Here is a 24,588-nt window from a genome sequence, read left to right on the forward strand (position 1 = left end):
TCAGGGCTTCTCCCCAAATGCAGGGGTCTGCTCTGGCCCCACACCATTGACCGGCTCCACTTGCCTGCCGAGGGGACACAGTGGGGGGAGGGAGGCATCCTGGAGGAGGGGTGGGGGTCCGAGGGGGCTCTGGAGCCTGCCGGTGAGCGCCCCACCCTTCCTCCGTCACCATGCAATCCCTGCAGTGTCTCCTCCAGAGCCCGCCTGCCGCACCGTCACCTGGTCAGGGGCCTGGGTGTCAGGGCTCCACCTGGGCCCCTCAGGCTTCCCCAGGCGGCCTCTCCCTCTGGGGGCTCAGCCCAGCCCCTCGGAGACGCCGTGGCCACGGGCTGCAGGCTAACGCACCCTCCCGCCACAGGTGGGTCCGGGGTGAGCACTACCGCTACAAGTTCAGCTGGCCTGGGGGCGGGCACGCCGCCGATGGCAAGTGGTGGATCCGCAGGAGGCTCGGCGCCTACTTCCCCCCGCTCAGCCTCCAGGACCTGAAGGGCTACTTCAAGGCCCGGGAGTGGCCGTACACAGAACTGGAATAGAGTGACCTGTGCCCGAGAAATAAAGCGGGAGGCCACGCCAGCTCCTCTGAGTGAGGTCTCGTTCCCAGCGCCGCTGCCTGCGCCTGCACGTCCAAGAAGGCAAACCGGTGAGAGGGGGGATCTCGGGAGCCCCTGGGTTTCCTAGTTGATTAGAGACCCCAGGGGGCGGGAGGGCCACCGGGGTCCAGGTGGAGATCATGCGCACAGCTCTCCAGGCTGGGCCCTGCTTTCCTCCCCAGGGACCAGCATCCCAAGCACGGACAGAAGCCCTTTGTCCCCCTGGGGCGGGCCGCCCCACCGGGCCTCCGCCCCTCCTTTGTGACCAGAGCCCCCAGTCTCGTGCTGTGGGGCCTCCTGCTCCCTGACCTGCAGAGGGGGTGGGTGGCCTGGTGCTGCAGCAGCGGGGATGCCCACAGCCGCGATTGGAGGCCCGGTCGTCACAAGCTAAGCAGGAGTGTTTTCTGCTTGGCGATCCTTCTGGGCCCCGCTGCCACAGCACTGGGTGCATCCCGAGTCTTTACTGCCCGGCGTCAGCTGTGAGCGAGCAGAACGCCCGCCCGTGGGGTGGGGGCCCCCTGGACTAACAGCCACGCAGCGGGCAGCACGGCCCCAGCCCTGGTCGCCAGACCTGAGGAGTCGGAGGGGCTCCCACCCAGGGGGCAGCAAGTGGGGGCACCAGGCGGCTCCCCCTTCCTCCCACCCCTGACCGTCCAGGGCACAGGCCACACCACGGAGGGTCTCGGCTGGAACGAGGGGGTTCAGGCCAGGAGGCCGGCCGAGGTGGGCACAAGTGCGGGTCTGTGTGGAGCCCCCGCCCGCCTGGGGGGCCAGCCCAGGTGCCAACAGAGAGTCCGTGTTCCTGCTCACAGGGAAACAGGCTCCCTGTGTCTGTGTCGGGACAGACGGGGCCTCAGACGAGGAGCCTGGAGCCAGCAAGTCTGCCCGCGGCGGCCGCGTGGAGCTAACCGCCGGCTGCTGTGCCTGAGCAGCCCTTCCTGGGGGGCTCTGCCAGCGGGGGGGTGCACAGGGGGTGTCCTGTGAGGCCCAGTGTGGGCAGGGGGCCTGAGGAGACACTGCGCCTGGGCCCAGAAGGCGCTCCCCCACTGTGCCCAGAACCATGAGTGGCCTCCCTGCCAGGAGCCGTGGGGGGAGCGGGGGAGGGATCCCTGCGCCTGCCAGCCGGGCTCGTCGCCACCCAGGGCTTGGGCAGGGGAGCCCCAGGACTCAGATGCCCTAACTGTGGGCTTCTCTCTGGGCCTCGGTCCAGCCATGCCTCCAAGTCTCCCAGAACCCCCAAGACACACACAGGAGGTGACGCTTAGGCCTGGGGCGTGGGGGCAGGGCTGGAGCTAGAGGCAGAGGTGACACAGGGAGACCCCAGGCCCAGTCACAGGGACCCCTTGGCTCAGGGGCACCCCAGGAACTGGTGGCCCCACAGCTGTCCCAGGACAGGACAAATACACGCTCACCCCAGGGACATCACAGGTGACCCCAGGTCTGGGTCTGGCTGAGGGCACTGTGGCTGGAGAGAGGCCACTCCTCTAACAAACTAAGGACCCCCCAGACCTGCTCCTCCTGCAGCCCCTCACCCTCCTGGGCTCGGGGCCCCCTGCCCCCACCCATCCAACAGCAGACGGCACCGGCTTCACCCTCAGAGTCTGTCCCGAGGCCCACACGTCCCTCCTTGCTGGCTGTGAATAGTCACTGCCACCCCAGCCCACCCAGGGCCTTTCTGCCCCACACTCGCCAGCGCCTCGGGCGCGGGGCCTCCGCACTGGCACCTCCTGGTGCCCATGCCCCCAGAGCCACCAAGCCCTGCCTTCACCTGCCACCAGGCTGCTCCTGGTCACACTCGCAGCTGGTGGGAGCCCAGCCTGGCCCCTCAGGCCAAGCGGCCCCTATCCAGGTCTGCCAGGTAAACTGTCGCCTGGTGGACGCAAAGAGCGCAGACACCGCGGGCACCTGCTCCACCCAACACCTCCCATGAGACCTGTTGTTTCTTGACCCAAGAGAAACTTCCGGAGAGGGGAGGGGCTCAGGGACACAAGGTGGGGCATTAGCCGTCTGGGTCTGAGGGACCGCTGCACGGCTGAGTCCGGGAGCATGGGGGCCATTCTCTCCTCTTCCCTCTCCCACCAGATGTTGGCTGGGGCAGATGGTCCAGGCACGGCTCTCCGCCCCACTGCAGGGAACTGTGGTCAGACTCAGTCGGGTGCTGGAGCCACTGCAGCCACTTCTGCCCTGAGGGGTCTAGGGTGTGGGGGAGGGGCGGCGGGGGGGGCTGAGAACTTCAGGTGCCCCTGGTCTTCCCACCCACTCTCTCTAGCTGATGGCCCTGGAAATCATGCCTGGCCGAGCCAGCCGTGCCGAGACCCCTGCCTCTGTCTGGGGACTCCTCCGTGCAGAACACTGTACCCCCATGGCTGTCACACGTCTGGACGGGGACTGTCCAGGCATGGCAGCACACCCAGGCCACCTCATCCCACCTGGGCCCCGCCAGGACCGTAAGCTGCAGAGTTTGTCCCTGTGGCCACACCACATTCCAGAAAGTTCCTCAGCCCAGAAGGTGCTGGGCACATGCTGAGACGTCTGTGCCCCACCCCCCCCACTGCTGCCCCAAGACGTGGAGGGGACCCTGACTCTCCACCTCGAGGGCCCCCCCCCACCCCCACTGAGCAACGTCGGCCCCCAGCTTGACCTGCTGAGTCAGGGCCGGGAGGCTGGGTCCCCTGGAAAGGGCCTGGCACAGGAGGACCACCCAGGCCGCTGCCTGTTTTGGGGGATCTGGCACTCCAGTCGCCATGCGCCAGGCAGTGGCGGTGCTCAGGGTGACCTGCTGGGCCTGGCTGTCGGCTCTGTCCCGAGCCGTGGGCTCCGCTGAGGGCCTGTCTCGGGGGACGGCCACCCTGCCTCCCCTCCTGCTCCAGCGGCCAGGTGAGGAGGCAGCTCCCATCGCACACGGGGCAGGGTGCACGGGCTGTCGTCAGGCAGAGGGGCTCTGATGTCCCTCCTTGGCCCAGAGGCTTTTACTTCATGGTAATTAGATACAGTTCGGCACCTGGGAAGGCCGAGACACGCCTCTGGGCCTCATTCAGGTGAGAGACCCTCCCTGGGCGCCCCTTCTCTCCTGGGGCCGCTGCACCTGCTGGTGGGCCTCACGCCCCATGGTCTTGGGCCGCTGGTTCCAGCTGGAAGGGTCTGTGCCTCAGGCTCTCAGGAGGGGATGGAGCTTCAGCTCAGCACATCTGGAGTCCGGGAGGTGACAGGCCATTAAAACTGGGCCGGGGAGGAACAGAAAGCTGAGCAGCTACTGTACGTAACCGCTTGCATGGCCTCTACGGTTATTCACGTCGCTCATGGCGCCCTTATAACTTCCAGATCTCTCCCACCAGGGGGGCGGCCCCTCTCCGTTCCTGAGCTTTGTTCTGGGCTTTTCTCTTTTGTCTCCTGGTCGGTCTTCCCAGGGCGCCAGCTCTGGGTCCTGCAATCAACTCTCCTCTTGCGGTTTCCAGTTCTCGCACGGCTTGCTGTCATCTCCCTCCCTTCCTTCCACATCTGCCAGGCTTTTGTCCGCTCTCTCCCTGGGTTGCAAACTTACTTCGTTTCTGTCCTTCCTCCTGATTTCTAGGAAACGCGGCTACGGAGCCCCCGGCCGCACCCGTGGGTTCTGTTGGATACTGTGGGCCTTGTCTGTGAATTCTAGAGATTCTCATTTCCTCTTTAAGCCATCCCATAATAGAGGTGGGGACTTCCATTCTCAGATGAATGGATTTGGGGCGCCATCTTTTGTTTATATTTAATTTTATCGCCTGTGTTGGCCACTCCTGGCTCCCTCAGGATCGACGCACCTTTCAGAAGTGAACGAGACTCCTGGGAAGAATACCATCTTGAATTCTGAGGCACTGCTTGCATGTCTCTCCTGAGGGTCCCCTTGCTCAGCAGCATGACAGTCTGCCCCCAGGTCCATTCCCATGTTGACCTCCCGACCCCGTGTCCTCACGGTTAAGAACCCACAGGACCGGGGCTGGCCCCGTGGCCGAGTGGTTAAGTTCGTGCGCTCCGCTGCAGGCGGCCCAGTGTTTCGTCGGTTCGAATCCTGGGCGCGGACATGGCACTGCTCGTCAGACCACGCTGAGGCAGCGTCCCACATGCCACAACTAGAGGAACCCACGACGAAGAATACACAACTATGTACCGGGGGGCTTTGGGGAGAAAAAGGAAAAAATAAAATCTTTAAAAAAAAAAAAAAAAAGAACCCACAGGACCTTCATCCTCAGGGACTCAGTTCCTACACCACTGAGTAAGGTGGAACTCACGTAACAGCAAATCGACCTTTAAAACTCCTGAAGTCAGGGCCGGCCCCATGACCGAGTGGTTAAAGTTCCGCATGGTCCACTTCAGCGGCCCAGGTTTGCAGATTTGGATCCTGGGTGCGGACCTGCTCCACTCATCAGCCACGTCCTACACATAAAGTACAGGAAGATTGACATAGATGTTGGCTCAGGGTGAATTTTCCTCAGGCAAAAAAAGAGGAGGATTGGCAGCAGATGTTAGCTCAGGGCAAATCTTGCTCACACACACACACAAAAAAAAAACTCCTAAAATCATCAAAAAAATTGACGAACCTTTAGCTTGACTGACAAGAGAAGACGCAAGCAAGTAAAATCAAAAAAGGAACTGGGGGCAGTACTACTGACCTTACAGAAATACAAAGGATTATAAGAGAACTATGAACAGTTGTATGCCAGCCAGCCAGATCAACCAGATAAAAGGGACAAAGCCCCAGAGACACAGACTACTAAGAGGAACTCAGGAAGAAACAGGAAATTGGAAAAGATCTGCAACAAGTAAAGAGATTGAATCAATAATCAAAAACCTCCCAGCAGAGAAAAATACTGGACCAGATGGCTTCGTTACTGAGTTCTACCAAGAATTTAAAGAGGAATTCACATCAGTCCTTTCCAAACTCTCCCAAAATATTAGAAGAGAAATACTTCCTGACTCATCCTGTGGGGCCAGTGTTACTCTGATAATAAAGCTGGACAAAGACATCAATATCCTCTATAAATACAGATGCAAAAACACTCAAAAAATAATAGAAAACAAATCTAACAGCATATTAAGAGGATTTTATGGCCTGACCAAGTGGGCTTTATCTCAGGAATGCGAGAGTGGTTCCCTGAGAAAATCAGTCAGTGCGACAGACCCCATGAGCAGAACGCGGGGGAACCAGGACCGTCTCAAATGATGCAGAAAAAGCATTTGACAAAACCCAACACCCTTTCATGATGAAAACCACTCAGAAAACTAGGCATAGAAGGAAACTTCAACATCATGAAAGGCATTTACGAAAAACCCGCAACTAACGTCATACTCGAGTGAAAGACTGAAAGCTGTGCCCTGGGGTCAGCACCGAGACAAGGTGCCCGTTTTCATCACTGCTGTTCAACTTCAGACTCGAGGTCTAGCCAGAGTGATTGGTCAAGAAAAATAAATAAAAGGCTTTGAAATTGGAAGAAGTAAACCTCTCTATTCACAGATGACATGATCCTACGTATAGAAAATTCCAGTGACTCACACACACCCAAAAAAACTACTGGAGCCAATAAACTAAGTCCGCAGAGTTGCAGGGTACAACGTCAGCACACAATGTCAGGTATGTTTCCATACGATGAACAGTCTGAAAAAGAAGCTAAGGAAACAATTCCACTTACAATAAGCATCCAAAAGAGTAAAATACCTAGGAATAAAGTTAACCACGGAGATGAAAGACTTGGACACTGAAAACTAGAAAACACGGCTGAAAGAAATCAAAGACAACGTAGATAAATGGAAAGGCACCCGTGTCCATGGATCGGATGACTTAGTATGGTTAAGATGATAGTAGTACCCAAAGTGATGGACAGAGTCAGTGAGATCTCTCTCAAAATTCCAATGGCCTTTTTGCAGAAATGGAAAAGCCAGTCCTCAAATTCACATGGAATTGCAAGGGGCCCCAAATAACTAAAACAATCTTGAAAAAGAAGAAGAAAGTTGAAGGACTCATACTTCCTGATTTAAAAGTTTACTACAAAGCTACAGTAAGCCGAACAGTGTGGTGCCGGCGTGAGGAGAGACACGTAGATGACTGGAACAGAACGGGGAGCCCAGAATGAGCCCCCACACTTACATCAAATGACTACTGACAAGGTTCCGAGACCGTTCAATGGGAAGAGGACAGTCTCTTCAACAATGGTGCTGGGACAACTGGATCTAAATGCTAGAGGATGAAGTTGGGCCCTTACCTCAAGCCATATACAAAAACTAAAACGGACGAAAGACTTAAACATAAGAGCTACCACTATTAAAACTCGTAAAAGAAAATGTAGCTAAATCCTCACGACCTTGGATTTGGCAATGAACTCAGATAAGCAAGAGCAACAAAAGAAAAAACATCAATTGGACTGCATCAAAATTTAAAACTTCTGCATCTAAGGACATTATCAAGAAAGTAAAAAGACAATCCACAGAATGGGAGAAAATACTTGCATGTCATTTATGATAAGAGTCTAGTTGTAAGAATTCTTTATATATTCTGGATACTAGACAACAGAAAAGAACAAACACCCTAATCAAAAGGACTTGAAGGGCCAGTTCTCCAAGGAAGACATACCGGTGGCCAACAAGCCCGTGGAAAGATGCTCGGCATCCTTGGTCATTAGGAAAAGGCACAGGAAAACCACAATGAGGTACCAGTAGGGTGACTGTAATTTTTTTTTAATAGAATAAGTGTTGGCAAGGGGGCAAAGTTGCAACCTTCATGCATTGCTGGTGGGAATGCAAAATGGCTCAGCCGCTATGGAAAACAGTCTGGCAAGTTCCTCAAGAAGTTAAACATGGATCAGTTACCAGATGATCCAGCAATTCCACTTCTGGGTATCTATCCAAGAGAAGTGAAAACGGAGACTCACACAGAACCTTGTACGCCATGCTCACAGCAGCATGGTTCGCAGTAGCCAGAAGATGGAGACAACCCAGGTGTCCATCACCAGGTGCATGGAGAACAAAATGTGGTCCATCCACACAGTGGAATATTATTCAGCCATAAAAAGGAATAAAGTACTGACACGCTACAACACGGGTCAGCCTGGAAAACGTATGCTCAGTGAAATACGCCAGACACAAAGGACCCCCTCTCACGTGATTCCGTTGATGTGAAACATCTAGAATAGGTAGGTGCAGGGAGACAGAAAGCAGAGCAGGGGTTGCTGGAGGCTGGGGGGTGACCACTAACGGGCATAGGTTTCCTTCTGAGGTGATGAAATACTTTGAGATAGAAGTGATGATGCCACAATGCTGTGATGTACTAAATGCCACTGTTTGTTCACTTTTAAATGGTTGATTTTATGTTATTGTCAGTTTCGCCTCTACTTTTTAAAATAAACTCCCCCCAGAAAGCCTCCTCAGTGTCAGACCCTGGCCCCCTCTGCCGAGACCTCGTGGGCCCAGGGCCACGCAGATCCGGTGCTTCCTCCCTTCCTTGCTGAGTGCACAGCCTGCAGCGCACGTCACACGCCAGTTCTCTTTTAGCTGGTGGTCTAGGAAAGATGGTGGCAGATACGCAACTGCCAAATAGCCGAGGAAAAGGCGAGCAATGAGAGGGCAGCCAGAGCTGTGTGATGGTGGCGGTTCTGGAGCCGTCCGCCACCCGGCTGGGTCTCTGCAGAGGCTGCCTGCCTCGCCCTTTCCCGGGGTCAGCTCCCTGCTCAGCAAGGCCTCAGGGCAGAGCTGGGGTCACGCCCCCCCTCCCTACAGGTGTGCGGCCGCCTCAGTCCACCGGGACCGGCCTGGCGAGGTGGCAGCCGCTGGCCCTGGCCTCCCGGCTGGGCTCTCTGCCTGCCCAGGCGTTCCACTCGGTCCGAACTGTTACCGCTTCATACTCAGTCCTGGTACCTGGTGGTCTCAGCCCTTACTTCTCGAAACTGCCTTACTATCATTGGCCCATTGCTCAAAACAAGCTGACGTTTCTTAATCCCAATGGTTTATGTGCAAATAGCGGACGGCGTGGTTTCTTCCCCTCCTGCTCCCAGGCCTCTTTTTCTTGTCTTCTTGTGCTGGGCATCCAGGTTGAGGCCTCCCATCTCTCTTAGGATTGCTCATTTTTTTCCTGAGCTAGAATTGTCCCTTTAAAAATCTCACCACAGTGAGCCGGTCGCCTGCAAAAGCACTTCAGCTGCACCCATGTGGAAATGCTGGAGAAAACACTAAAAAACCTTGTATCTGAACTCCCAAAAAAGAAGGAACAATCTGGTGCAAGACAAGAAGAGAAGCTCAAAGGCAGAGCAGTGCGCCCGTCCTGACCTCGTGGGGCTCCGAACAAAGACCTCAGCATAAAACGAGACCCTTCCAGGCCAAGACATTGGAGAACAAAATCAATTAAACCCAACCTGGTTCTCTGAAAACATTGGTAAAATGGATAAACCTCTAGCCTCAATGATGAGGCAAAAAGGAGAGAAAACACAAATTCCCAATATCAGGAAGGAAAGAGGGGACGTCGCTACAGATCCTACAGACACTGAAAGGACGATGTTCTGAGCAACTTTAATAGATCTGATGTCCTAGATGAAAGGAAAAAACCGCACGACAGACGCAGGTTACTAAACTGACTCAGGAAGAAAGAGAGGGCGCGAATAGCCTGTCAGCGATTAAAGAAACTGAGTTTGTAACTTAAAACCTTCTCTTGAAGACAACTTCAGGCTGAGACAGCCTGATCCTACCCAACACTGAAGAAGAAACACCACCAGCTACACAAACTCTCAGAATCAGGGGGCGAGGGACACCCGTCCCATCCCGGTCGCGACACAGAGGCACAGCCGCTCTGCAAGACGTGAAACACGGCCCGCCACACAGCTCAGCCGTCCCTCTCCAAGGCTCCCACCCAAGAGAAACGAAAACACAGGGACCTGTGAGCAGTGTTTTCCGCGGATTTATTCACAATAGCAAAAACGCTGGAAGCAGCCCAGGAGTCCGTCAGCAGGAGAGTGGAGGGTCCCATTGCGTTGTATCCACACGGTGAATAATCCTTAGCAATAAATAGATCGAATTATTGACACACATGTTTGAACCTCGAAAGCATTATGCTGAGTTAATGAACAAGGAGAGGGAAGAACAGACTGCGTGTGATTCTGTTTACACAGGAAGCCAGGGGGAAGAGGATCTCAACTGGAGACAGAGTCAGGGCAGCGGTTCCCTGGGCGGGCTGGGGAGGCGAACAAAGGGACATTTGGGGGCTGGAAACGTCCAACATGTTAGTTTCGTGGTAGGTACCCCGGTGCACACGTGTCAAAACCCATCAAGCTGTGCACTTAAAATAGGTGCATTTTATTTTATGGAAATTACAACCGACTCTTGTCCCACATACAAAATAGAGCAAGATTGACAACAGATAGTAGCTCAGGGCCAATCTTCCTCACCAAAAAAAAGAGTAGGATGGACGAATGAGTGTCGTGCACCCACACAATAGTTACAGCAAAGAGATGGACAGTCCACAACCACATGCAAGGTGGGGGTTACCATCAGACATCCTGCTGTGTGAGGGGCGAGACCCCGAGTGTGTGCTGCGTAATCTCAGCTGCAGCAGACACGCAGGGCGTGCTGTGTGCTAAAGTCAGGGCCGTGTTATGCTGCAGGCACACGGGGGCGGCGATGTTCAAGTTCTTGGCGGGTGGCAGTTACCCAGCCTTCCGTTTGTGAACATTCTGAGCTCACACGTTTCATGAACCTCTGTGTGTGTTCCAATTCACGATTAAAATGTTAGAAAACCTGCCTTCTTGGGGCGCGTGAGATCCTGTTTTGTCCCCAGTGTGCTCGTCACAGAGAGCACAGAGTGACACACGTACGAAAGTGTAAGACAGACTCTGTGCGCCATGTGGCTCTCGGGCGTTTCTTCCTCCCTTCGCACGCGCGTGTGTGTGTGTGTGTGTGTCCGTCCGTCCGTCCTGCGCTTTTCCTTTGCTGTTCCAGTCTCCCCACACCCCTGCCCCATTCCACTCTTGGGAAGTGTCTTCTGTTCCCTCGGTTTCCAGGCCACCGTCGGACCCACTCCGGCACAGGGGGCAGCTCAGGTAGCTGCCGTCGCCCCCCACTCGTTCAGGCGTCCTGGCAGGTCAACGGTTTGCTCCCCCTGCAAGTGAATCTACCTGGTCAACGTCTGAGCCCCGAGGGCCGCCAGCCGCTTCGCAAACCCTCCCGCGACAGAAGAGCTGGCGCCACCCCGCTCGCAGCCGCGTCCACCTGCAAGGACACCTTGCTTTAAGGCCAGACGCCAGGAAAGCCAACAAGACGCCTCCAGCCTCTCCTTTCCTCCCGCCAAGGGTGGAGGGTTCCATCTGTCCTCAGGGAGGGCCGCCGCGTCACCTCGTCCCCGCGCTGGCTCTGGCGGCTGCACCTGGGCGCGAGGGCATTCAGCGCCAGCCCTGCAGCTGGGCCTTTCTGTGGTGGGCACGCATTTGCATCTCAATGACCCCCGATTAATATTTAAGGAGCCAGCTGTCTGAGCCACAGGAAAAAAACGGAAAAAAACACGCCTTGTCCTTTAAGGGGCGGGCTCAAGGCCCCTCATCAAGTGGCCTTCATCCCTCCTCTCGCTTCACACACACACAATTCTTCTGGGTGAAAAAAATATGAAGCGCCACTAGCCAGTTATCAGGGGCCAACTGTGTCCCCATCAATGCCCCTCAGTCCATTGTGGCCGCCGTGCAGCTGCGCGGCTGGCGCTGAGCGGGCCGCCGGGCTGGGCTCCGTCCCTCCGTCTGTCTGTCGTCGCCGGGCACCTCGTCCACCCTGCCCTCCCACTGCCCCCTCCAGCGGAAGTGGATGGCACGTCCAGAGCTCATGCCCCGACCTGGGGGACACGCCCTGTCACTGTCGTCCCCCTGGACAGCTGCACAGCCCTCAGCAGATCCCCACTCTCCCCCGAGCCCCCGCTGGCCAGCCACTCTGGGGAGGACCGGTGGTTCTCGTCAACTAATCAGCCCCCTGTGCAGAAAGCTCCCGTCGTCGACCACAGCCCCTCGGGCGGCTCCTCGGCCACCCCAACGCGTCCCTCCTCTGCACGTCTCAGCAGGTGTCGCTGGTCCTGGTGTTTCCTGCTGCCTCGGTCCCCTCACGGGGCATCAGCTCCACGAGAGAGGGCCTGTGGGCCAGCCACCCTGGGTTGGAACAGTGTCCCCGCAAATTCACATCCACCAGAACCTCAGAACACGGCCTTTGGAGGCAGGGTCTGTGCAGGTGTACTGAGTTAGGAGGGGGGTCTTGCTGCGTTAGGGCAGCTGTACATCCAACGTCTGGTGTCCTTATAATGAGACACAGAGAGGAGGCCATGTGACAAGGGAGGCAGAGGTTGGGGTCATGCGGCCACGAGCCCAGGACCCCAGGAGCTGGAAGAGGCGGGAAGGACCCTCCCCTGGGCCTCAGAGTGGCACGCCGTGCGGCACCTGGATCTCAGCCCTCGGTGAGAGGACAGACGCCTGTGGTTCTAAGCCCCCGGCTGTGGCCCTGCATTTCGGCGGCCCCGGGAGACCCCCACGCCCCCCAGGAGCAGTGGCAGCGACTCTGGACCCAGGAGAGCCTCGCGTACCCAGATCTGGCCGTGCGGAGCCTGTGGCCAGGGTGGCCCCCACGCCCCCTCCTCACTGACCTGGGGGGCAGGTGGCCTGAGAGGGGCGGGGCTGCAGGGCCATGAGGCCGATGGTTCCCTGAGGACCGGCCTCACCCCTGTCAGCTCATGCAACGTCCCAGGCACCATCTGGGCCCTTGGCCTCCACTTGCCCCTGGGAGTCCTGGGCCTCCTCAGAGCCCTTCATGCCCAGCGGGAGCCCCCCAGGACCCCTCGCCCCCATCCAGGGAAATAGAGCCCTCAATACACACGAATTACTGGTGTAACGAGTCCCTGCATGGGGGGTGGGGGGGCGCGCTGGGCATTCACTAGGCTCCTCGGCCTCAGCCTGAGGAGGGTCCCAGGCCCCAGTGCCTTGCTGCCTGGCCCACCCGAGGGCAGGTCCAGAGGAAGGAAAGCCACCCCTCCTCAGACTTCATCCTCACGTTCCTCCCTGGGGGCACCACCAGGCCTGCAGCCCGGGGCCAGGCTGGGCCTCTAAAGAGGAGGGGCCTGGGCGGCACCCACTTTGCATCACTAGCAGGTCCAGACCAGGAGGCACCAGGGGACCAGAAGGACAGGCTCTGCCGTGCCCAAGGGGACACCGACCAAGAGGCTGCACTCCGCCCAGGGAGCCCAGTCACGCCGGCCGCGGGGACCTGCCCGGCCACCCGTGTCCCTCCCCTCCCCTGGGTGCTGGGGGCCCACCCGTGAGGGCCGGAGGGCACAGGTCACCTGGTCCCAGTGTGTTTGGGGGTTTAGAGGGCATCAGGCACCGGCCGGCAGGGCCCAGGCAGCCCCGTTGTCGACATGAGCACTCGGGGGTTCCGCAGGGACCTGGGAGAGCCGGCCGGGCGAGGCGGGTGGAGCAGCCGCGGATTCTCGCCGGATGTCTGAGAAAGCCTCTGGTTCCGCGAGTTTGGGGTCTGGAGTCTCAGACCAGGGGCCGCGGGCTGGCCTCCTGTCCACGGAGTTCCCGGGGAGGAGAGACCCCACTCCCAGGAGAGAACCTGAGGGGCGAGCAGAGAGGGCACCAAGATGGCCCGCCTCGGAGCCGGTGGTGTGAGCCCTGCTCACACACGTGTGCACACACATGCACAGATGTGAACACAGGCACGACCAGGGCACACGGGCCAGGACACACAGCACTCATCCTAGTGAGCAGCCGTGCACGCGACATTTCACACTAACACCACAGTTTCATAAATCATGTCAACGGCCAGATATTTGGAAATAGGAGCGTCCCCAACACCTGACCCCTCGTAGGCTCGCCGTGGGGGCCGTCCTCATCCCGGGAGGTGGCACAGCCACACAGAGCCTGCTGCCGAGGGCGCGTGCCCACTCGACCCCCTCCAGGCAGGAGCCCAGCCCCAGGCCACTGCCCTTCTCCTGCGGGTGGGGACACCAGGAGGACTCTCCTCCGAGGAACCCCGGTGCCCACACTGCGGGCTCATGCACCCACCCCGCACCCTCCCCCACGATGCCCAGCAGCGCCCAGCCCACCAGCCCCTCCCAGGAGCCAGGACAGCCCCTGAAGGGCACGGGCCAGCTAGAGGTCCCCCAGAACCCTGCCCACAACAGTGGCAAGTCCTACGGGAGCCCCTAGGCCCATCTGGGGCTGCCCTCACCAGCCCACCCAGGGCAGCCGGGGTGGCAATGAGCCCAGGACAAGCTCAAGGCCCCGCACAGCCCCCACTGTGTGCAGCCTGCCGGCTCGTTCCACACTCACTGGTGTCACGGGGTCTTGGCTGGCAGGACACAGTGACCAAGGGGAGCTCCCTGCTATCATCCGAGTGATGCTGCGGCGGGGAACCACAGCAAAGCCAGGAGGGCCTCCAGGTGGAGGCGGCAGCTCTGCCAGCTGACCCCTGAGATGCATCACTTCAGTTTCCCTTCTCACGTCCCAGGGCCCGCAAGGGCACCCTGGAGGGGCTCTGTGCCTTCCTGGTCAGCTCCCCCAGCCTGAGTGTCAGGGGGCAGAGCTGCTGGAAGAGGAGGAGACCCCAGGGCACCTTCTCTGCCTCCACAAAGGAATACACAGGGTCCCCAGACCTGGTGGGACCTGCCTTTCCGTGGCCGGGCTCTGGCTCCGGTCCAAGGGCTGCTCCCCTCGGGAACGAGATCTAAAGGACTCGTCTGCCCCGGGGCCGGCTGGCTGGAGAGCCAGGAAACCTGCATGTACCCCTCCAGCCGGACTGCGGAGTGAGCGGCCCGTGGGTAAGGCTCAAACCCTTGGTGAGAGGACGCCAGGGTGGGGACAGCTGGCCGGCCCCCATCGGGGCTCAGGCAGCACAGCTGTGCCGATGGTAGGAGCCGACTCCACTCTGGGAGAACAAAGTGCCCCCAGGGCCCGGAATTCCGGGACAGGCCTGTGGGGTGGCACAGGCTGGCGGGGCACACCCTGGGCCCCGGCCTGGACTTGGGGTGCCCACAGGTCCTGCCCAAGATGGGAGCACCGGACCCAGGCCCTGCGGCAGAAGTAAGGGAAGCAAGAGCCCGTCGACAGGGCACCGCTGCTCAAGCAGGACCGGGCTGGCCTCGCAGCCTGGGGGGCAGGAACCGCGCCCACCTCACAGATCAGAGCCGGACACTGAGGCACGACTTGCCTGCCTGGACATGCCACCCCGGCCCTGTCCCGAGAACCGGCCGGCCGCCCCGCAGCCTCGGAGAGCTGCCCACTTCGCCTTCTCAGGGCCTGTGGGTCCAGATCCAGGCCGCAAAGGGTACCCCGTGCTCAGCCGGCACCTGGGCCAGGCCAGAGAGCAGCCCGCGGGCCGGGCAGCAGGGGAGGCAGCTGCCAGAGACCTCTCATGGCGGCTCAGGAATCGACCCTGAGAGAGGCATCCACACTCCAACCCCAGAACCCGCAGACGGGACCTAATTTGGAAAAAGGGTCTTTATGGTTGTAATTAGCATCTGGAGATGAGGTCATGCTGGCTTAGCAGGTGAGGCTCTTAACCTACTGACAAGGTCCTAATAAGAGAGAGAAGAGGAGAGAACAGACACAGAGAAGAAGCCACGTGACGACGGAGGCAGAGATGGGAGCGACGTGGCCACAACCCAAGGGGCACCTGGAGCCCCAGAAGCTGGGACAGGGAAGGCACCTCCCCTCAAGTCCCGAGCGAGCACGGCCCTGCCACACCTCGACCTCAGACTTCTGGCCTCCAGACTGTGAGAGGGTGAGTTTCTGTTGTTTGAAGATGCCCAGTTTGTGGTGACTTGTTATGGACACCCCAGGACACTTGCACACCCACCAGCCCACCGTGGTGTGGGTGTCACGGGGCCGGCTCATCTCCCTGGCTTCCTCTGACTGCTCCAGTCCGCCCTGGGGGTGCAGCTGCCCTCCCAGCCTCGCCAGGACCATCCTGGGCCTCCGGCTGCACTGGACACACCAGAGTCAGAAGCAGAAATGCCCTCCTTTGATAACTTAGATGAAATGGAGCAATTCCTCAAACCCAAAACCAACCAAACTCACCCAAAATGGAATAGATGCTGATAGTCTTATAACTATTAGAGATGTTGAGTTTGCAGTTAAAACTGTGGAAGAAAAATGGCCAGGCCCAGGAGGTTTTACTGGTGAATTCTACCAAACGTTTTAAAAAGAAAGAACATTAATTCTACCCCGTCTCCTCCAGAAAGTAGGAAAGGGGGAACACCCCCCAGTTCACTTCGTCAGGCCGGCATCAGCCCGAGACCCAAACCAGGAAAGAGAAAGAAGAGAAAACTGCGGACCAGCCTCCCTCATGAACATTGACAGAAAAATCCTCAACAGAACCTGAGCGGATGCACCCACGGTTCATACAAACAGTCCACACCGTGGCCCCCGGGGCTCCCCCAGGAGTGCACGGCCGGCTCAGAACCTGAAGATCAATTAAAAGGCTAAATAAGAAAATTCATACGATCGTACCAACAGGTGCAGAAAAAACATCAGGCAAAATTCAGCATCTATTCACAATTTAAAAAAAACCCTCAGCAAGTTAGGAAGAGAACGTCCTCGCCCTGAAAAAGGGCATCAACAAACGTGAGATAGGGGACAAGAGGGGGACACCTGTCTCACCACTTCTGTTTGGCATCCTGCTGACGTCCTCGCCAGAGCAATAAGGCAAGAAAAGGGAATAAAAGCAACCATGATGAAGCCCAGGGGCACAGCACTGAGTGAACAAAACCAAACGAAAGAGGCCAGGGACTGACTCCGTTCACATGCAGAATGAGAACAGCACTCCCTCTGGAGGGCCGACCGAAGGGACAGGAGGGGCTTCCTGGGGAGATGGGACCGAGGGGTGAGTTACAGGTGGATCATTTGTCAAAACCCACAAATTGTAGCTTCACACACGTGCGTTTCGTGACATCAGTCGCACCTTGATTGTCTTAAGGAGCAAATAGAACAGGAGCATAGGGGACTGACACGTGTCTCTGGTCCTCTGTGGACCTCAGTCTCCTCATCTCTATGGGAGGGCACGGCCAAGATGACCTCTAAAGCCCTCAGAGTCCTCATTCCGCAGCTCCACCCTTCATCCAACTTAATTACACCTGCAAAGGCCCTATTTCCAAACAAGGTCACGTTCACAGGTTCTGGGGGACATATACTTGGGGGCCACCATTCAACCCACCACAACCTGGCTCCACGAGGTGGGGGTCTCGGCTACCTGCTGTGCCCGGCCTGCCCACATGGAGGCACCGCCCAGCCTCAGCACATTTGCACACAGCCCGGTGACCCCGAGGGTGCACCCTCAGACCAATGCCCCACATTGCTCCCCCTTTACGCCCCTTCCAGGACCACCCACACGATGTGCTCACACGCTCAGAGGGGAAGGGACTGTGACCTCTGACCCTTCCTTCCACCCTCTCTCTCTGCACCACAGGGTCACCCTGAAAGGCCACCCCAGTGGTGGGTTCCCTCCTGAGGGTCCCAGATGTGCAGCCAGGCACCCACCTGGCTGGCTTTCCACGCCCGGCATGTGTCCAGGCATCTGCGGCGTGGCTGGGAGCTGACGCCTCTGTTCCAAGGAGCTGGGGCAGGGGCGGGCAGAGGCAGACAGTCCAGAGAAGGCAGGACGGCCATCACCCCCAGTGGCCACCACCGCCGGGTCCCAGACAGAGCGTCACAAGGGCCACCTCTGCCCAGGGCAGGGCCGCAGCCCAGGAGCAGCCCCTGCGGCCCTATCACCAGGACTGAGCTGTGGTCAGGCCCAGGTGGGGCCTGCAGGTGACCCCAAGCCCCTGGGGTCTTCAGAGGCCGGGTGTGACGGGGCCATGGCCCCCGAAGCGTCTCCCCCAGGCCCAGGCTCAGCCCGGTCAGAACTGGTCTCTCTACCACCCTCGCGGCAGCTCTCAGCCTGGGGACCCAAGAGGGGCGTCCCCATGTTGGCACAGTTTATGGGGGCCGTCATCAGTGACAGCTGGAGGTGAGGGCTGGCGCTGGATCCCCAGGCCCCACTTGACGGCGGATTTACGGCTGGAGGGGCTGGGCCAGGCTGCCCCCCCGCACGTCACGCGTTAGTCCATCGATGTCCTGACATTTCGTGGTCATCTTGTCCTGCTGAAAGGTGAGACCTTGACAAGGCCTATGCCGCGGCCACAGGGCGGCCCCCAAGCCGGCCCCCCAGGAAGGGCTTTGACCTCACCAGGGGCCACCGTCCAGCACTACGGGCAGTACCCAAGGACAGAGCTGGGCCCAGGGCCACCATCCTCCAGCCGGGCCCAAGGAGCCGGACCCCCAGCGTATGGCCGACCTTCTTCCAAGGTCCAGGAGACACAGTGAAGCAGCCTGGGCCGGGGCCATCCTCTGCAGGGAGGTTGTAAACTACTGATTTAATCTGTTTCTCACAGGTCTATGCAGATTGTTCTTTTTTATTTTTAAGTTTGATTTTTTTTTTTTATTGCAGTAGCAGTGGTTTATAACATTATATAAATTTTGGGTGTACATCGTTATATTTCAATTCCTGTGTAGATTACATCATGTTCACCTCCAAAGACTAATTACCATCCGTCACCACAGACAGGTGCCTAGTCACCCCGTTCCCCTCCCCCCTCCCCCCTCCCCTCTGGTAACCACCAATCCAATCTGTCTCTATGTGTGTGTTTGGTTGCTATTTTTTATTTATGAGTGGGCTCATACAGTATTTGACTTTCTTCCTCTGACTTATTTCACTTAGCATAATACTCTCAAGGTCCATCCACATTGTCACAAATGGCCAGATTTCATCATTTGTTATGACTGAGTAGTATTCCATCGTGTATATACCACATCTTATCTATTCCTCCCTTGATGGGCACCTAGGTTGCTCCAAGTCTTGGCTATTGTGAATGATGCTGCGATGAACACAGGGGTGCATGTATCTCTGTGCATTTGTGTTTTCATGTTCTCTGGATAAATACCCAGCAGTGGGATAGCTGGATCAGATGGTATTTCTATTCTTAATTTTCTGAGGAATCTCCCTAGTGAGATTTCCGTAGTGGCTGCGCCAGGTTGCACTCCCACCAGCAGTGTCTGAGAGTTCCCTTCTCTCCACATTGGTTGGTGGGTTGTCTTTTCGTTTTGTTCCTGGTTTCCTTTGCCTTGCAGAAGCTTTTCAGTGTGATGTAGGCCCATTTGTTTATTTTTTCGTTTGTCTCTCTCGCCTGAGTAGACACAGTATTCGAAAAAGATACTGCTAAGACTGATGTCAAAGAGCGTACAGCCTATAGTTTCTTCTAGGAGTTTTATGGTTTCAGGTCTTACATTCAAGTCTTTAATCCATTTTGAGTTGATTTTTGTGTAGGGTACAAGATAATGGTCTACTTTCATTCTCTTGCATGTGGCTGTCCAGTTTTCCCAATACCATTTATTGAAGAGACTTTCCTTTCTCCATTGTATGTTCTTGGCTCTTTTGTTGAAAATTAGTTGTCCATAGATGTGTGGGTTTATTTCTGGGCTCTCGATTCTGTTCCATTGATCTGTGTGTCTGTTTTTGTGCCAATACCATGCTGTTTTGGTTACTACGGCTTTGTAGTATATTTTGAAGTCAGGGAGCGTGATGCCTCCAGCTTTGTTCTTTTTTCTCAGGATTGCTTTGGCTAATTGGGGTCTTTTGTTGTTCCATATCAATTTTAGGATTCCTTGTTCTATTTCTGTGAAAAATGTTGTTGGACCTTTGATAGGGTTTGCATTGAATCTGTAGATTGCTTTAGGAAGTATGGACATTTTAACTATATTAATTATTCCAATCCACGAGCACGGAATATCTTTCCATTTCTTTGTGTCTTCTGTTTCTTCCAACAAGGTTTGACAGTTTTCAGTGCACAGGTCTTTCACCTCTTTGGTTAAGTTTATTCCTAGGCATTTCATTCGTTTTGTTGCGATTGTAAATGGGGTTGTATTCTTAATTTTTCTGCTACTTCATTGTTAGTCTAGAGAAATGCAACTGATTTTTGTATGTTGATTTTGTATCCTGCAACTTTACCATATTCATTTATTATTTCTAATAGTTTTTTGGTGGATTCTTTAGGGTTTTCTATATACAAAATCATGTCATCTGCAAATAGTTAGAGTTTCACTTCTTCCTTTCCAATTTGGATCCATTTTTTCTTTTTCTTGCCTGATTGCTCCAGCCAATACCTCCAGTACTATGTTAAAGAAGAGTGGTAAAATTGGGCACCCTTTTCTGGTTCCTGTTCTCAGAGGGGTGGCGCTCAGTTTTTCCCCATTGAGTATGATGTTGGCTGTGGGTTTGTCATACATGGCCTTTATGATGTTGAGGTATTTTCCTTCTATCCCCATTTTATTCAGAGTTTTTATCATAAATGGATGTTGGATCTTGTCAAATGCTTTCTCTGCATCTATTGAGATGATCGTGCGGTTTTCATTCTTCATTTTGTTAATGTGGTGTATCACATTGATTGATTTGCAGATGTTGACCCATCCCTGCATCCCTGGAATGAATCCCCATGATCATGACGTGTGATCTTTTTAATGTATTGCTGTATTCGATTTGCTAGTATCTTGTTGAGGATTTTTGTATCAATGTTCATCAGTGATATTGGCCTGTACTTTTCTTTTTTTGTTGTTGTTCTTGTCTGGTTTTGGTATCAGGGTGATGCCTGCTCCTTCTTGACTCGGTTTGTCCTCAATGTCTCTCTGGGAATTTGTCATCTAGTTTGTGGGCCTGTGGTATCCACCCTGCCCCTGAAGCCCTGTTGACTCTGTGGGTGGGCAGCGGCCTGCTCCTTGTCCCCGCTGCCCCCGTCACACACGTGCCAGATGCGCATTTCTGGTGCACGCCCTCCTCGCAGTTACAGAAATGACCCGCCACTCCTGTCTCCTCAGGACTGTCATTGTAAACTGGCTTTGAAAGTGAGCAGATGCTGTATCCGCATTAGCCCAAAAACAAATGACCGACTTTCTGATGTGAACCCACATCGCTGAGTCCCTGGAACAGCAGCCTATGAAATAATGCTGTGCGTATATCTCAACTATAAATTCATAAACAGAATCCAGTTTATTAACAAAGGCACCCTAATTTTCTGTATCTTTGCTTATTTTTGTTGTACTTGGCTGTCAACATCTTAGAGGGGCGCGTTCAAATCCCCAAGGACAGCCCCCGCCCCCCCTCCCCCCGGCATCCATCTTGCCCCAGCCCCACAGTAACCTGCTGCGTGGGTCTGGCTCAGTCTGAGCTGCTGTCGTCTTGTCAGAGATGCTTAAGACACCGGCCCTAAGGACAGGGCATACCGCACAGGTGGCATGTCCCCTTCTAGCTGTCGCTCCCAGAAACCAGCCATGCGCCTCACACCTGCAGACTCACCCCTTCGACCTGGGCCTCGCTTGAATATATCTATTCATCTCCTTATTTCTAGTGTCTTCCCAACTGTTTTTGCTGTGCAGGGTGGAGGTTTGGAAAGCTCCAGACACGTGGAGGGGTTGCACCTGACCCTGGCACCGGAGCCCCCGGGTACGCGGAGGGGGCGGCATGCACTTGTGCCGAGTCTGGGGGCAGCCCCACCGTGAGCTGGAGCAGGTCAGCCCTGGTCCTCGGGGTGACGGGGAGCAGGAACCACGGGTCCTGGGGGCAGAGAGCTCAGGGGAGGGGGCACCGACGTTATCTCCCCAACATCCCTGCCCAGGTGGGAATGCCGCCTGCACCTGCCAGGAGAACTTGGCTTTCGCAGTGAGGAAGACAAAGGGGAGCACAGGGAGAGTCAGAGGGCGCGGGGCCTGGTCTCCCTCACACACGGAGGAAGGGACCCACCTGGGCTCCTGGCTCCAAGTTTCCCGATTGTGACTCGAGCATCTTCTCTCCAGGCTGAAGTCGTCCCAAGTGTCTGCGGCGAGGACTCAGCGGAGCCCCTCCAGGGCCAGCGCCACTCGAAGCCACGGGGCTGTGTCTCTGTGGCCTCTGACCCATCGAGACGCCTCCAAAATGGGAAGGTGACAGGCGTCAGCCCGACAGCTGGTATGCGGCCACCACTGCGGAGGGGCCGATGCTGGCCCACCTGGGGGAGCGTCAGAAAGACGGGTGGGCCCTGCAGGCATCCCCAGGGGTGAACCCCCTCCACCTGGGGGTCCTCTGGTGACCAAGCCTGGGGCCCTCCCCAATGCGGCTCCTGCAGACGCCGGGTCCACTCAACGTCCACAGCAGCAACCTTCTGGACAGAAGCACGCCTTCCCCGGGCCCCACTCAGAGCTTCCCCCTGCACAGCCGGGTCCCAGACACTGCCAGGTACCCCTGGACGGAACACGGCTTCCAACTGGCCACGTCCAGTTGAGTCCAACTGAGACCAGGGGTGGCCCCTGGACATGAGCATGAGGTGACCGGGGGCTGGGAGTGGGGACGGGGCAGCTGGCAAAGGAGACCGAGGGGCATGACAGGGAGGGAAGAGGGCACTGAGCAGCACAGGAACCGCCACACAATCCCGGGTGGTGCAGTGGAGGCGAGTGGAGCGCTGGACAAAGCCTGACCTGTCTGGTGGTCAGGGAAGGCTCCCCAGAGCGGGGCCCTCCCAGCCGGGACCAGAAGTTCCGCAGGACCAGACCATTCTGGGCAGACAACACCATCTGTGGCCCTCAGACTCCAGCCTCCTCCTCCCCTCCCCACCTCCACGTGGCTGACCAGGACCCCCGCCACCCACCTCCATGTCACTGCTGCCGCTCCCTCCCACCCACACCCACGTGGTCAGGATGGGCATCAGGAGCAGGCGGATCCAGCAACTAGCTGTTATGAGAGGAAACTTCTACACACACGTGTCCAGTCGCCACAGGCCCACGGAGGGCTGCATCCCCGCCTGCTGCTGACAATCACCGGGCCCGTGGGTGGGCCTGCCACACCACACAGCAATGGTGATGGGACTCCCGCGATTACCACCCCGTAAGACTTGAGGCGGCCCACCGGCGCTGCAGCCCTCCTGCTCTGCATGACGAGCGTTGTGAGAAGCTGCACAGTGAGGCCTGCGGGGCTGCAGCGACAGCCAGCAGAAACCGGGGCCTCCCCCGCAGCCGCAGGAACTGAGCTCCACCCCGAATCCTGGCTGAACGAGCTGGTGGAGACCGGGTTCCAGGAGACGCGGCCGGGACGCTGAACTGCGCTGGGCCTGGGCTGCTGAGCGCAGAGCTGATACTAACAGGTGTGGTTTAGGCCGCCAGGTCGTCCTTCGTTACACAGACGCAGAAACCTAACACAGCTGCCAAGGAAGAGTCCGCGGTCCACGAGCTGGAAACATCACAAAGCCGGTCACAGCGCGGTGAAAATCACCGACCACTGACGACGTCAGGACACAGGCCGGAAAGAGCGCCACGCGGAGGATGCTCCTCAATTTAAACAGCTCTCGGATGAGTTGGGAATGCAGTTGAAAAAGAGGCCCTGACAACCGAATGCCCTGCCTGATGAAAGTAGAAACGGTAAGGAAACTAAGAATTGAGAGATGTTCTCCTAACATAATACAACCCACAGGCCTCCTCACCCGCCGCCTCCCGGGGGAGCAGCCGCTGCGCCGCTCATCGCATCCCCAGCCCCTGCGATCAGACGAGAGACAGCAGCGGACCCTCGGGGCCTGTCTCTGCTCACAGAGGCTGCGACCATGAAAACCCAGAGCCGTGCCACCAGCTGACCCTCTGGGATGACAGAATGTTCCGGACCCTCAGCGCCCAATGCAGGACCCACGAGCCACACGCGGCTGCTGAGCGTCGATGTGGGGCCAACGTGACCCAGGACCGGTTTCATCTCCTCGTCCTGTTTTGTCACACGGAGACTCATGCGGCCGCACGTGACCGCTGCATGGGAGGAAGGGCATCAACAGGAAAAACGGAGTCAGACAATAAGTGAGTCCAAAAGGCACAAACTTAACACAGAGGCCCAGAGCCTCGTGTCCACACAGAGTAACCGCTGAGGATGGGGTGGGAGGGAAACCAAGCAAACACTCAGGAATGAAGCTACCGAGAAGTGTGCAAAAGTCATTACTGGGACAATTAAGGAATCTGAACACAAGCTGTGATTAGAGAACACGTAGCATCGTGTCAGCATCAATGTCCGGGTCTCACGGTGGGACCGGGTTGGAGGAGACGCCCTGTGTCCAGGAGACAGCCTGAATCTTCGGGGTGAAAGTGAGGGCGGCATTCTGCCACGTGACCCTGAGAAGGGTAAAGCCACAGGGCACAATGCTGACAACCGGGCGACCTGGGAGGAAGGAATCTGGGATCTGTTGTCCTGTTTTTGCAGCTTTTCTCAAAATGTGAGATCCTTTCAAAATAAAAGTTTACAGAATGGAATTACGAACGCCCACAGCTGTGACCTGGAGCTTCTCTGAAGGACCGCGGGGCCCCTGCCCGGTGGGCCTCCACCGCCAGCTCCGGACGCACTTCCCATGGTGGCTGCTCGAGAGGCACCAATGTGGAACTGTCCCCAAGGTGCGCTGTTGAAATAAAGGTGCAGAACAGGTGTGTGGCGAGAGTGCACGAGTGTGCAAGGGGCCCTGTGCGCACACCCACACACACACAGTATCCCAGGACTCGCAAGAAACGGGACGGTGGCCACCTCTCGGGGAGAAACTGGGAGCACTGGGGTAGGGAAAAACACTCGTTTCCATGCACAGCCCTAAAAGTTAACTTTAAAAATGTAAGTGATTTTCGATACTGTCGAACACAAGATGATGCAGCTCGGACCCTGTTGTGGGTTGAAATGTGTCCCCAAAAAGATATGTTGAGGCCCAGACCCCAGTATCTCAAAACGTGCCCTGATGTGGAAATCGGTCACTGCAGATGAAGGAGTGAGGACGAGGTCAGGCTGGAGCGGTGGCCCGAGTCCCCCCACACTGTGTCCTCACAAGGAGAGGAGACACCCGCACAGAGATGTCCACCGTGTGATGAGGAGGAGACTGCCCAGGGTGCTGGCACTGCCAGAAGCTGGGGGCGGGCGGGAGGGACAGAGCCAGGGGCCCCACGACACCCTG

At 56.9% G+C, this 24,588-nt stretch overlaps 1 protein-coding gene and 1 long non-coding RNA gene across 6 annotated transcripts in view; one reads left to right on the forward strand and one right to left on the reverse strand.

Moving 5' to 3' along the window:
• Positions 1-23,919, forward strand: part of LMF1 (lipase maturation factor 1) — a 116,814-nt gene extending 92,895 nt beyond the window's left edge. The window contains exons 11-12 of one of the 5 annotated variants that reach the window (XR_011494397.1): positions 359-640; positions 4,371-4,745. Coding sequence is in view for 1 of the 5 variants with exons in the window: in XM_044747608.2 (XP_044603543.2) it covers positions 359-533 (175 nt within the window). In the remaining 4 variants the exon portion in view is untranslated. Of the gene's footprint in view, positions 1-358; positions 674-772; positions 911-2,859; positions 2,999-4,370; positions 4,746-21,448 lie in introns of those variants that run through there. The other 4 variants (XR_011494395.1, XR_011494396.1, XR_011494398.1 and 1 more) reach the window with 4 other exon arrangements.
• On the reverse strand, positions 9,481-11,066 carry LOC139040235 (uncharacterized). The gene is made up of 3 exons (XR_011494401.1): positions 10,929-11,066; positions 10,712-10,805; positions 9,481-9,594 (listed from the first exon to the last, which is right to left on the reverse strand). It is a non-coding gene; the product is annotated as an uncharacterized lncRNA (long non-coding RNA).
• Positions 23,920-24,588: the final 669 nt, after the last annotated feature.

This window comes from Equus asinus, chromosome 14 (genome assembly GCF_041296235.1).
Source record: "Equus asinus isolate D_3611 breed Donkey chromosome 14, EquAss-T2T_v2, whole genome shotgun sequence".
NCBI lineage: Eukaryota > Metazoa > Chordata > Mammalia > Perissodactyla > Equidae > Equus > Equus asinus.